This window comes from Piliocolobus tephrosceles, chromosome 5 (assembly GCF_002776525.5).
Source record: "Piliocolobus tephrosceles isolate RC106 chromosome 5, ASM277652v3, whole genome shotgun sequence".
NCBI lineage: Eukaryota > Metazoa > Chordata > Mammalia > Primates > Cercopithecidae > Piliocolobus > Piliocolobus tephrosceles.
The window spans coordinates 156,824,342-156,837,394 of record NC_045438.1 but is presented as its reverse complement, the minus strand read 5'-3'; the positions used below and the strand labels follow the sequence as shown (position 1 = coordinate 156,837,394).

General features: G+C 34.4%; 1 protein-coding gene across 1 annotated transcript in view; it reads left to right on the top strand.

Moving 5' to 3' along the window:
• Positions 1-12,738, top strand: part of TMEM170B (transmembrane protein 170B) — a 47,031-nt gene extending 34,293 nt beyond the window's left edge. Inside the window, exon 3 of the mRNA XM_023185363.3 lies at positions 9,363-12,738. Coding sequence (XP_023041131.1) covers positions 9,363-9,493 — 131 coding nt within the window. The 3' untranslated portion in view covers positions 9,494-12,738. The remainder of the gene's footprint in view (positions 1-9,362) is intronic.
• The last annotated feature ends 315 nt before the right edge of the window (positions 12,739-13,053 follow it).

Sequence of the window (13,053 nt, the reverse complement as noted above, 5' to 3'; positions counted from 1 at the left end):
CACAGTGCAATCAAACTAGAACTCAGGACTAAGAAACTCAATCAAAACCGCTCAACTACATGGAAACTGAACAACCTGCTCCTGAATGACTACTGGGTACATAACGAAATGAAAGCAGAAATAAAGATGTTCTTTGAAACCAATGAGAACAAAGATACAACATACCAGAATCTCTGGGACACATTTAAAGCAGTGTGTAGAGGGAAATTTATAGCACTAAGTGCCCACAAGAGAAAGCAGGAAAGATGCACTTTCTTCTTATGCACACATTATTATGGCCTACTAGAAATAAGCTGTGCTAGCGTGTCCTCTAGTGCTTTGCAGGTTCCCTGCTGTGCTGCCTCATGAGATTTTTCAGACAAGTTTTCAGGTTCATTCCCTCTGGCCTTCTCTGCTTAACACTGTACTTAGGCACAAACTCCAGCCTGACTTCAAAGAATTAGTTATGGTTTTGTTATCAGCAGAAGGTATCCAAGTTACCAGCAGCAAATCCATACAGGTCTGCAGCAGCCTCAATTCTTGCCTCCTCAGAAGAAATAATTTGACTGAGGGGTGTAAGACAGAAAAAGAGACCGAGGCAAGTTTCAGAGCAGGAGTGGAATTTCAAAGCTTTAGAGCAGGAAAGAAAGGAAAGTACACTTGGAAGAGACCCAGGCGGGCACTTTGGAGGTCAAATGTCCATTTAACCTTGGTCCTACGACTTGCTGGCCCATTTCCAGTGTCTTACACCCCTTTTCCTTCGTTCTTCCTTTAGGGTGAGCCACCTGCATGTGCAGTGCCCTCCTTACACTTGGGAGGCGAGCATGCACAGTATGTTTAAGAAGTTGTATTCATGCTCATCTGAGGCTTTCTTCCCTTTTCCAGTGGAATGCCCCCGAAGCTCATACTCTACCATTTTGTCTTAATGCGCATGCTCGAGCCCACTTACCCATTTCCTGAGATTTTATTGGAAGCTACTGGTTACCAGTTTCAAGTGTTTTTATCCTTTGGAAAATTGTCTCTCCCTGGTGCCTGTGACCAGTTATCATTTTAGTGTGACAACTGCCAGACCATCACCTGATGGTCACCTGACATTCCTGGGGGATAGGGGTAGCCCTGTCCTGGCCCACTGCTGACAACTTACCTACTGTAACAATTTCTGCAGCTGCTGGTTGAGCAGAGCTTAGGTGTGCACCCTGTAGAGACTGGAGTGTGCTGCATCTGCTTGCTTAGTGTGGTTGTGCCAGAAACCGGGTGCCTCTCTGTGCTGCTAGCGATTCTGTGACTGCCAGTACAAGTGTCTGTTGCCCTTCACATCTGGCCTATTCCCATGTATCAGGGTCAGTTCACTGCTACCACTGGATCTGTTTTGGGACTCTCTGAGAGTTTCTTCTTCCTTTCTAGTTGATTCTTGCCTCAGAGATAAGAAGGCAACCTTATCTTTATAATGCAAGGGATTCCCTTCTTTACCCTTTCCAGAATGATTGATATCCTTTGTCTTGAGAGGAGAGCCCTGCTGCCATGTCCCTGGGTATGTCCTAGGCACTAATAAGACAACCATAAAATACTTGTGGGAAATGGGGAGGAGTCTGTTTTCTTATTCTTCAGTTGCTGTTTTTTTTCTGTGTTATCTTGTGTTAAGTTTTTATAACTGCTTTTGTTGTTTCTGCATTCAACCTTTAATTTGGTGATATGAATGGTACCTCATACGCTTTGCCATAGACAGGGTTTTAAACAGGTACTCAGGTTTAGCTAAAGCACATAGGAAAGGTAGAACGGAGCCAGATTCCAGAGGGCCTTGGAAAGCTGTCTGGGAAGTTTGGGCTTTTATTCTGCAGGTCATGGAAAACAAATGGATATTTTTGAATGCAGTTGGCAAGGGACAAAGCAGTTCAGTGGTAAGTTTTGTTTTATAGTTGAATACAGAATTAATGTATAGAAGCAAGAGAAAACCCTGAAAGAGCAGGGACCTGGTCTGTCTTCATCACTGCTCGATCCCCAAAAATAAAACAGTACCTAGAACATAATTTATACTCAAAACATACAGGTTGGATGGATAGGAGGAGTGAGAGAGGAAGAGAGGGAGGAAAGGAAGTAAAGAAGAGGGGATAGGGAGAGAGAATAAAGGGGAAGGAAGAGGAATTAAGAGGCATTAACTGTAATCTATACTTGAGGCCAGGTTCTGAACTACAATAATGGCCGTAGGTTGGGAAGGAAGGAGTTAATGTAAGAACTATACAAAGGACAAGAAATCTAAATTAGTTATTAATTGTGGTGGCATACAAAGAGATGAAAGAGGCTGCCAGTAGTTTTTGACATTGCCACTGTTGTAATTGTGGAACCATGAACAGAGGAGGAAGGAAGAAGGAGCAGCTTGTTTGGAAGTTTAAGTGGTATGTGTGTGTATATATATATATGTATTTATTTGCATATATTATTGCAAAACTTTAAAGAGAGCATGAGAAATTGAATTCTTCCATTTATCTCTGATGATATGTGTGTATATGTAACCCATTTGCAATTCAGTCAAGAATAAAGTAAGCCAGTGATTTTAGAAACTGCAGTGTTATATTTTTAAATCCTTAAAAATGTAAGTCTGACACAATTTCAAGTAAAAATTTGTGTGTGTATTAGCAATAAAACATTTAATTTTTTCTGGCTAATTATCTGACCTGCAAACAGGTGAGTTAGGAAAACTAGCCAATGTGAGTAGTGATATTTATTTTCTTAATACAAGTTGTGAATACTAGTGCACTCATAGCTGTGTCTTCAGTTCAGTTATTGATTGCCAAATATCTATATTCAATAAGATGCTGCTGACTGAATATAGTTACATATTCATTATATTTTGCTGCTACTTAGATTTTATTTTGAAACCAGAGTGATTTTTCATATACTATTTTTAGTTAATACCAGCATTGGGAGAAACTTGTTTCTATATAATGTCTAATTTTAGCTGTTTAATTTTAGCCAGTCTAAAGGTGTAAAGTAAGTTCTCATTGTTGGTTTAATTTGCATTTCTGTGATTATTAATGAGTTTGAGCATCTCTTCCTATGTTTGTTATATATTTAGGTTTTCTTTTCTACAGATTACTTCTTTACATTCTGTGATTTTCTTTTGGTGTTCTTGTTTCCTTTTTAAATTACAGGTATTTTTATATATTAGAGATATTGACCTCTGGTTTTGGACTTTGCAAATAATTTATCTCAGTCTTTTATCATTTACCTTCATCCATTATATCATTTACAGAGCAGAAATCCTTGATTTCGATGTGATCAACTTAAAGAGTTTTTGCCTTACGGTTCATAAAGATTTTATTAAAGAAGTTATCCCCCATACCAGTGCCAAAAGATATTCTGATATATTTTCTTCCATTAATTTTACAGGTTTTCCTTTTGTATTAAGGTCTTTAATTCACCTGTAGCAGGAATTGGCAAACATTTTTGTAAAGGGCCACGTAATAAATATTTTAGATTTCGCAGGCTACTGGTCTCTGTCACATTATTCAGTTCTGCCAAGGTAGTGCAAAAGCAGCCATAGACATATGTAGATGAATGCGCATGGCCTGTTTCAGTAAAACTTTATTTCCATTTACAAAAAGGCATCGGGCATTCAGGCCATAATTTATCGTCCATATAGAGTCTACCTTTGTTTTAGGTATTAGATAGGATTCTATGTGTTTTTTTCCCCCACTGCCATATAGTAAATCAGTTTTTATCATACCATACACTAAAAAAAAAATCATTTCCTTATTGATTTGTAGTGCCACCTTTATTGTGTATTACATCCTCAAAGTACAGGGATCTGTCTCTGAACTCTATTCTGATTCATTGGTTTTTTTTTTTTTTTTTTTTTTTTGTCTATTCTTATAGAAGGGTCACTTTTTTTTTATCCCAGTAGTTTTGTGGTATATCTTAATATCTATCAGGGATAGGTCCCTCTTGTTGCTTTCCTTTCTCAAAGTTTATAGCTATTGATGGAGCTTTATTCTTTCATATAGATTTTAGACTGTGTCTGTGGATCGCTCAAAAAGTATGATAATGATTTTTATTAGGATTTAACTGAATATAGAGGATAATTTGGGAAGAATTGGCATATTATATCACCCAGGAACATGTAGTGTATCTGCATTTATTGAGATCATCTTTTACGTCTCTTATTAGAGTTTAAAAATGCTTTTCTCGATAGGAAGTTTGTATGTTTTTTATTAAGTTAATTCCTAAACACCTGTTATGGCTATTGTGCATGAATATCTTTTGATTACATTGTTTAGTTTTATTGGTGTGGAGAAATACTGTTAAGCTTTGTAAGTCAGGTTTATGAAAGATTAACAAAAAACTGGTTCTTTGGAGAGATAAGATGAATAGACTGCTGGCAAACTAAGAAAAAAGGATTAAGGCAAAAGAGTAAAATACAGAGCATAATAGAAGAAATAACTAAATCTCAGTAATGAAGATAGAGAATTATAAAAATAAAATAGTTTTATGAACAGCTGTACCTAAATATAAAATGTCAAAATTGACATAAGTGGAAATAGGAAATATGAATAGGAAAATAATTATTTTTGCCAATTGCAATGTTAAAGACCCTTCTTCCAAAAAAACTCCAGGCCCAAAGGGGTTTACGGGAGAATTCTACCAAACTTTCAAGAACAAATAGTTCATATTTGATCCAAGTTACTGCAGAAAATAGAATAAAAGCTGTGCACAGCTTATTTGCAGAGGTCAGTGGAATCTTGTTGCTGAACAAGATGAGGACTACACCTGAACCTTAGGAATTGCTATTCTTGGAATGCAAAAGATAATTCAATGTCAGAAATAAGTGCAGCTATATTTCAAGAAAACATTATTGATGAACACTACGATCAGAATTTCATATAATTTTCATGTATCATATAATGTTATTCTCTGAATTTTAAAAAATCACTTTAAAAATATGAAAACTATTTTTAGCCTACATGCTGTACAAAATAGGTGGGTGGGCCAGATTTGTGGATTGTAGTTTGCCAACCTCGATCTAACTGTGCAAACTGATAGAATGAACATATTATTAAAACTAATTCTTCCCTTATCCTTGTTCTATTTTTTTTCTGTTTTTCTACCCATAGCTCTTTGTGTCTCTTCACACTTAACCTTTATGATATGCTTGCTTTTTAAAAACTTTTTCCATTGTAGAGATAGGGTCTGGCTCTGCTGCCCAGGCTGGAGTGCAGTGGCACACTCATACCTCACTGTACCCTTGAACTTCTGAGCTCCAGTGATCCTCCCAACTCAGCCTCCTGAGTCGCTAGGACTACAGGCTATCATTTGCTTTCTGTCAGGAAATACGCAGGGCAGATCACATCACTTTTTATTGGAATGCCCATTTGCAGGCACTTTTATGTTGTGTATCAGTGTTTTCTGTCTACTGATGACTCTTCTATTCCCCTTCATCCTTGTAGTTTTGTATCTTTTACTCACCTTCAAGTCATCTCGGCAGTATTGCTTTCTCCACTTCATTTGGGATCTTTCCTTATGTCTAATTGATCATATTCACCACTGTTCACAGTGGCAGATCCACATGTGTCATTTATTTCAAGCACCTTATACCACTTCTTTAAATTCCTGCATATATTAGCCTCATAAATCACCATGAAAATAAAGATCTTAGTGTACTCTTTCAGCTAGCTGTTGTTCAGCAAGACAGCCTAAGGAGAGTGAAAACTAAAGAACAAACTGGGATACTTGTTAAAACAATATATAACTTCATATAATTGTAAAAAGATTAATATCTAGACTATATATTTTTTAAAAACCCTGTGACTTAAGTAAAAAGACAACCCAGTAGAAAAATGAATAAAGGACTTAAGCATTTCCTAGAAGTAGAAACCCTAATGGTTAATATGTGAAGAGAAACTTAATCACATTAATTGCCAAGGATTTATCAATTAATCAGATAATATCTCTTACCCACTAGATTGGCAAAAAAATTTTAAAAAAAAATGGATATCACCTGCCTCTGAGGATATGGAGTAACTGAAATATACATTGGTACAACTCATTTGGAAAAATAATTTGGCACTATCTAGTCAAGTTGAAAAGGTCCATACCATAGGGCTGAGCAATTCTGGTTTTACCCGTGGATCATGGAGAAACTCTTAATTCCGTGTGTGCTAGGGGTCGTGGACAAGAACAGGAGCAGTGTTTGTGATTGTAAAGGACTGAAAACAAAGAAATGTTGTTGGCCACAGAATGGATAAATAAATTGTGGTATATTCATATTTGGAATTCTGTATGGCAGTGAAAATGAATACCTTATAGCCGCATAAAGGAATATAGTTATTTCCTATTATATTCCATAATATATTTGTGCCCTGCTTTTTTAAATCAAGAATTTATTTAACTTTTTCATTGTATACCAATATTTTTGTTTGAAAAATAGGCTTGAAAGATATCCTGGCATTTAAAATGAAATATCTTTCATATCCTGACATTTAAGATGAAAGTTTCTTGAAATTTTAGGGACATTTTAGGCAAGTTAGGTATAGAAGTTGTTAGATTTAAAAAATTTTATTACGTGAGTAATATATGATTATATTCATTATATAAAACTGAAAACATTGTAGATAAAGCAAAGTCCCTTTTGACCAACACTCTCAAACTAGTGCTCTTCTCAGAAGCAAGCCCTATTTTCAGTTTGGTATGTATCCACCAGATATTTGTTGATGCATTATATTCACTCGTACATATTTACATACATACATGCATACATACACACATATGTATGTATGTACTAGTAGAGAATACGTATTGTTTTATGTTTTATTTTCTGTGTTACATAGATGATGTGTCTAAGTTATTTTTATTTCAGTTCATACAGATCTATATTTTCCTTTTGAAATTGTATGGGTTCATGGTATGGACTTCATGTAGTTTATCTCCAGCTGATGGTGGACATTTGTTTTGTTTTTGTTTGATTACAAAAGTGCTGTATTGATTATGTGTTTATGCTTGTATATGTGTGTGTTTATATTCTAAATACTAATCATCAGTTTGTTTTGCATATAGCAAATACTTTCCAGTCTGTTCCTTGGTGTTGATACCTGTATGGGTTTTACTATTTTTTTTTTTTTTTTTGTGGTCTTAAGAAGATCTCTTTTCCTAGGATCGTAAATATAATTATCTTACATTTTAAAGTTTAGATATGTACTTTTGTTTTTAACATTTAGTTATTTAATCCATCTGAAATTTATTTGGTGAATGGTGTGAAGCAGGGACCTAAATTTATTTTTTTGAAATGGCTACCAGTCGTTCCAACACCATTTATTGAAAGCTGAATCACTGATTGGAATTATCTTTATCCTTTACTACTATGATGACTACTAGCCAAAAATTTGTTGAGTACATACTAGGATCATCCACTATTTTAAGCACTTGACAAGTGTCATCTCTTAATCTTCATGCCCACCCATTTTACAGTTGAGGAGGCAAGGCATGGGAGGCTAAGTGATTGCCCAGTGTAACACAGTTGCTAAGTAGTGGAGCTTGGATTTTAATCTAGGAGCTCCAGAACCTGTGCTCCTCACCTTATGTAAGCATGTAACATTTGAATTGATACATTTGTTTTCCATTTCGGGGCAGCCTGAGCTAGTAATTGCTTTGATTTTCCCCTTCTTGTGGATCATGATTGAAAACAGTATCAGAGGGATGGAGGCCAAATTGTGGTTTTTAAAATGGAAGATAGTCACATAAATCTAGGATGAATCCAAAGAGAAAAAGAGTATTACTCTAGTTTATTTTAACATAATTTCTGATAACAAAGTTGTAGGATACTTAATATTTTTAAAGAATGTCATCCAGTTCTACAATTTGGTTATGTGACCAATTATACAAGTGATTTTATTGTTTGATTAAGTAAATGTTGGTGCTACTAGGAGTTTTGAGATGCTTATTAGCTACTTTATCATTTTCTGAATTCTTTGTTCTCATTTTCACTTAGTATAAATATGAAGTGATAGAATGATTTTGGGATTTATAGCCATACTAACCTGGATTGAAAAATCCCAGCTCTTGTACTTGCTCTATTTCCTGGGGCTAGTAACTGAACCTCTCTGAACCTCTGTTTTTTTCATCTTTAAATTAGATGATAATACTGAGGGGGTGGTATGATATTTAAATATGATAATATTTTTAAAGTTCCTAGCAAAATACATAGTATATGGTAAGTACACTATTTTAATTTCCTTTTATTTTAAAACATGTATATGAAAGTCCTTGATTTAGGTTAATAATTTGCTTTTCCTGTTTACATCTCTTGCAAAGCAATACAATAACTTTTATTTGGAAGATTGTGGGTGAAGTACAAAGAATTAATCTTTAGCTAATTTTTTTCTAAGTTGACAAGTAAAAATTATATTCTAATTTTCATGACTAGGTTTCAGTCTTAATTGTAATTGTCAATTCAGTATCTTCAGATAACTTCTTTTCTTTTTCTTATGTTCTTTTATCTAACCATTTTAGGATATATAGACAGTTTTGCTAGAAAAATGGTTTTCAGGCCATCTGCATCTGTGAGATGGCGTATTATAATTTAAATAATTCCTCCTTTTTGGTTCCTAAATGTGCTTTTAAAGTTAACCACTTAGATACCACATCATTATGGATGGTCTGTGAAGATCAGATGTTGAATCAGATGGGCACTGAGGTTCCTCATATGCTGAGATTCTCCCGTTCTTGGAAGTGTACATTACCTAAGGAACCTCACTAGAATAGATGTCAAGTTCATTTTCTATTCTTATTAGACATCAAGAAACTAGTCTCCAGATAACTTAGAGTTGGATGATTTATTTAAAAAGCAATGAACTATTTTATGTGGTAGATTGTGAGAATTCTGAGATGGATTAGTCAGGTATTATATTTTACATGACATTTAAGGATTCATATTATTCAAAAAAGATACCTTTAATATCAAAATATTTATTGATAATTTAGAAATTACATTAAATTATGTTATTTTTCTGCATTATTATTTGTAATTATCAGTATGTTATGTTGTATGTTTACAAAAATGCTACAGAGGTGTAGCTAATTAAATGTCCAGGTGAGAGGTTGCAATAATGAATTATTTTTATGAACGTATTTGCTATCAAGTATGGAGCATATACCATAAATACATATCTTTTGGTTGAATAGAAAAGTCTGTTTTTCAAATAAGTGGCTAAGTGTATTATGGTAACGTGTAACTTTCACCAGTCACAGGGAAACTTTCTCATAGAAAGTGGATAAAATGAAAAAATACGATGACTTAAGTTTTGATGAAATGAAAAGAGCTCTTAAGGTGCAGCATGCAGTGTGTTATAAAATGAGTGACTGTGTCCCTTCATTTGTCTCCTGTTTCTCCTTAGGTGCAGCAGTAGCGGGCATTTACAGAGTAGCTGGGAAGAACATGGCCCCTTTGGAAGCGCTGGTATGGGGCGTTGGACAGACTGTACTGACATTAATCATCTCCTTTTCAAGGATCCTCGCTACACTTTGAGGTTTGAGGTTTCTGTGGGAATGTCTTACTTCACATAAGGAAACAGATGTACAGATTCCCTGAAAACGGCGTTGTTAACAAGTGGAAATGAAATTGTGCAAGAATGTGGACTGAGCAGGTCAAAGCATAAGGAAGACCTTGAGCTGTGTGGAAAGATTGCCCTCTGGTGTTCAAGTGATTGCACTACCGCACTGCACCTTATGTGCCTCTGTCTCAGGCAAGGTGCATTAAGACACTATGTAAAGTTACAAGAAAAAGCACCTTGTTTAGCTGCCTATCAGGTTAACATTGGTGTTGAAAATCATCGTTCCTAACAGTGTTGTGTTAAGTTACAGGGACGTTTCGAAGTATTGATATATGTGCCAAACTCTTTTCTTTTTGTTAACATTGATCATGTGACAATTTGCAAGCGTAGATGTAGCTGAGTGCTGTGAACATATTTGACATGAATTCAGGTAATGTACTAAGATTTTTGTTCTGTAACACTAAATCCCGTATGAGTGCTAAATACTGAATTCTTTAATATGAGAGAAATTATTTGGTTTTTAATGTTGCGCGTTTCTGGGATTTAGGGCTTCAATATGTTTAGGTACTATTGTTATTTAATTGATGTGGAAGATAAGTCTTCTTAACTGAAGACTAGCTCAACCGTTTTAAGAACTCAGAGTAGCTCTATAGGGTGCATACTTTTCACTAACTTAACACCCTTTTAATAGCTTCCCTCATGCATACATGTTCTGTTTATACAAATTCAGAAACTTGAAGGGTCATACACATTGATTGTAGTTTGTGCGTCATAAAAATGTAATTTGAAAATTTTCTTAAACATTTTGTAAGAAAAAAGTCTGAAATGCATGTTGCATTCTTTGACCCTTCTAAAGAAAGTTTTTGCCTTGTATCTCATGGACAAAACATCTTTATAACTAGTATCTCAGTGGGATTATATTACGTGTTGCATATATCTTGATTTTTGACAAAACATAAACAGTCTTTCATTCTGGAGTATTAACTGTTTTTAGAGAGTGGCCTAAATTAGGCTCTGGAAATAAAGACCTCATTTGTAGATATAAGTAACAAGTAAGTTATATAGGAAGAGTAATAAACTTATTTTACTTTGGACATGTGGCAACATCATAATTTTGCTAAGTGAAAATTGGGAAATAGGTAATTTTAAAAATTGGCACTTAGTCTCAGCATATCAATACAGTACAGAACGTGTATTTGAGTAATTCATTTCAGTTTTTCAGTTCTTGATTTATGATAGGAAGTTATGATTTAAGTTTACTAGAAGAATCTGTGAGGGCGTATGTTAAAAGTGGAAATGTCCTTTATATAAAACATTTTAAGAGGTTCTGGCAATACGTAATTGTAAGAATATAGGAAGTAGGGTTGAACTGGTCTCCTAGTGAGATTTTTCTGGCACCAGATACAGTTATAATGTGCTAACTCAAAGGAGACATTGCAGAGAATGTTAAGGATAATCAAAAAATAACCTGGTAGCCTTGCTGTTTAATCCAATTTGCTGTAAAGGTAGGCCTTTGTTATATTCCATTCAAATTTAAGAACTTTGTTACCCGTACCACTTTTTCTCTAGCCAGAAGCAGAATATATCCACAACTTATCAATGAGAAGTTGGAGAGGCAGTACTTTTCCCAGTATGGAAGCCAATTTAGGGGATTTACTAACACTGGCTTGGAAATTCGTTTTTAAAAAAATAATAAGCAACTATGCATGGATCTTTGAAGTAAATCTTAAAATTGATTATTTTTATTATGTACAAGCCTGAAATTGTTTTCATGCGTTCTTTATATTCCTGATGTTTTTACAAATTAAATTTAGGCATAACTTTTCCAAGTCAATCTGATTTTTTCTTTTCTGCCAGACTTGAATTCTGTTCTTCCTTTATTTTGGCTATTCTGTGAATAATTTAAAGCATTCATATTCTTCCAGAGGAATTACCAATAGCATGTGGAAATTGTTTCAGATCTACAGAAGGAATACTTATTTTAACATATGGTTATTTTATGATTTAAGAAAGTTACGGTAAAGTAATATGGAGCACGATTCATAATCCAAAATTAATGAGAAAATAACTTGGATACATTAAATGTACCAATGTGTGGACCAAAGAGATTTAAACTCTTGTTTTTACTCTAGAATGAAAGTATAATTGAACGGTTAATAATTAGTTTGTAGAGTGTCCTGCAGTTATCTCATTATCAAGTTGCTTTACATTCTGAATTGTGTGTGTATGTGTATACTTTAAATTTTAAGGATTATTTTTGGTTCCTTTGCTGTTTTCAGTTATTTCCATGGAGATTTTGTGCAACTGTCACTCTTTTGATGTTTTGAGATGCAGTTGAATAGTGTGAGTTTATGAATTGTCTTAATAGCTATTTATATGCTGAGATTTTTTAAAAGTTAGTAGCTTTCCTATAGACACAAGAAATGTTTAATGATATATATATACACACATATATATCATTATATACGTATATAGAGAGCTGCTATCTATATATGAATACAGTCTACTTGGAAAGCTTTTTTTCAATGAACACTTTCATATTCTAGTGGAAAATTTGTTCAGTGTAATGATCTTTTAAATAGGTTTGAGGATGTTTGAGAATTTTGAATTTTGGAAAAATTTTCTTCACTTAATAGAGCTGGAGACCCTTGTTTGGGACATGACAAAAGCCCTTATTGATGTATTTGGGTTATATACTTCGTTAAAATTTATATATGATTTAGCAGTACATTTTCTTCATGACAAATGCAGGAAGGGAGGGAGGATCCTCGATAGTGGACACTCCTTTATTTTAAAAAGTGTTTAATAAAATATTGTTTACAGTGAAATCAGCTCCCCAAAGAAGGAACTCCTAACTAATTATTGTTTAACATACTGATTAAAAATGCCCATAGTTGACAGCTAGTCAGGAGGCCCCAAATAAACTACAAATAATGCTTAAAACTTTAAAAGAAGGAGAACTAGTAGTCTTCCCCATGAGACAGTTCCAAGGTAATACCCTACCTTGCTTAGGATAAACAAAGTCCTAAGTGATGGCTATCTTCAGGTCCTGTAGCTGAATTATTCTTTATATCTTAATGTTTACCAAACAGTGTTACAGTTTGTTACCCAATATACTTTCTTAGTATTTGCAGCATACATTTCACTGCTCGAAAAAGTATAAGGGTTGGGTTTTGTTTGTACTTTAAATGAGAGAAATAAAGAAATGAGTTGGCCTGTATATCTTGTATTTGTGATATAAGGAACGGGATAATTTGAAATCACAGAATGTTGTGGAAAAGGTCTTTAAAGAACCTCTAATGAAGAAAGTGCAGCTGCCACATTGATGTACCTAGGCTGCCACTCATACACCAAATAATTCTCTTTTGTAAACACTTTTGTAAACACTTTGTGTAAAGTGCTCTACCAAGTATTTTCTCTAGTAAGGAGTACAAGAATTACCATGATGGAATTCTTTACCTTGAGTCCACCAAGAGCTAGCAAGATGATTTTAAATCCTAAAAAGTTTGGGACAACATTTTGCTTCCTGATTTTA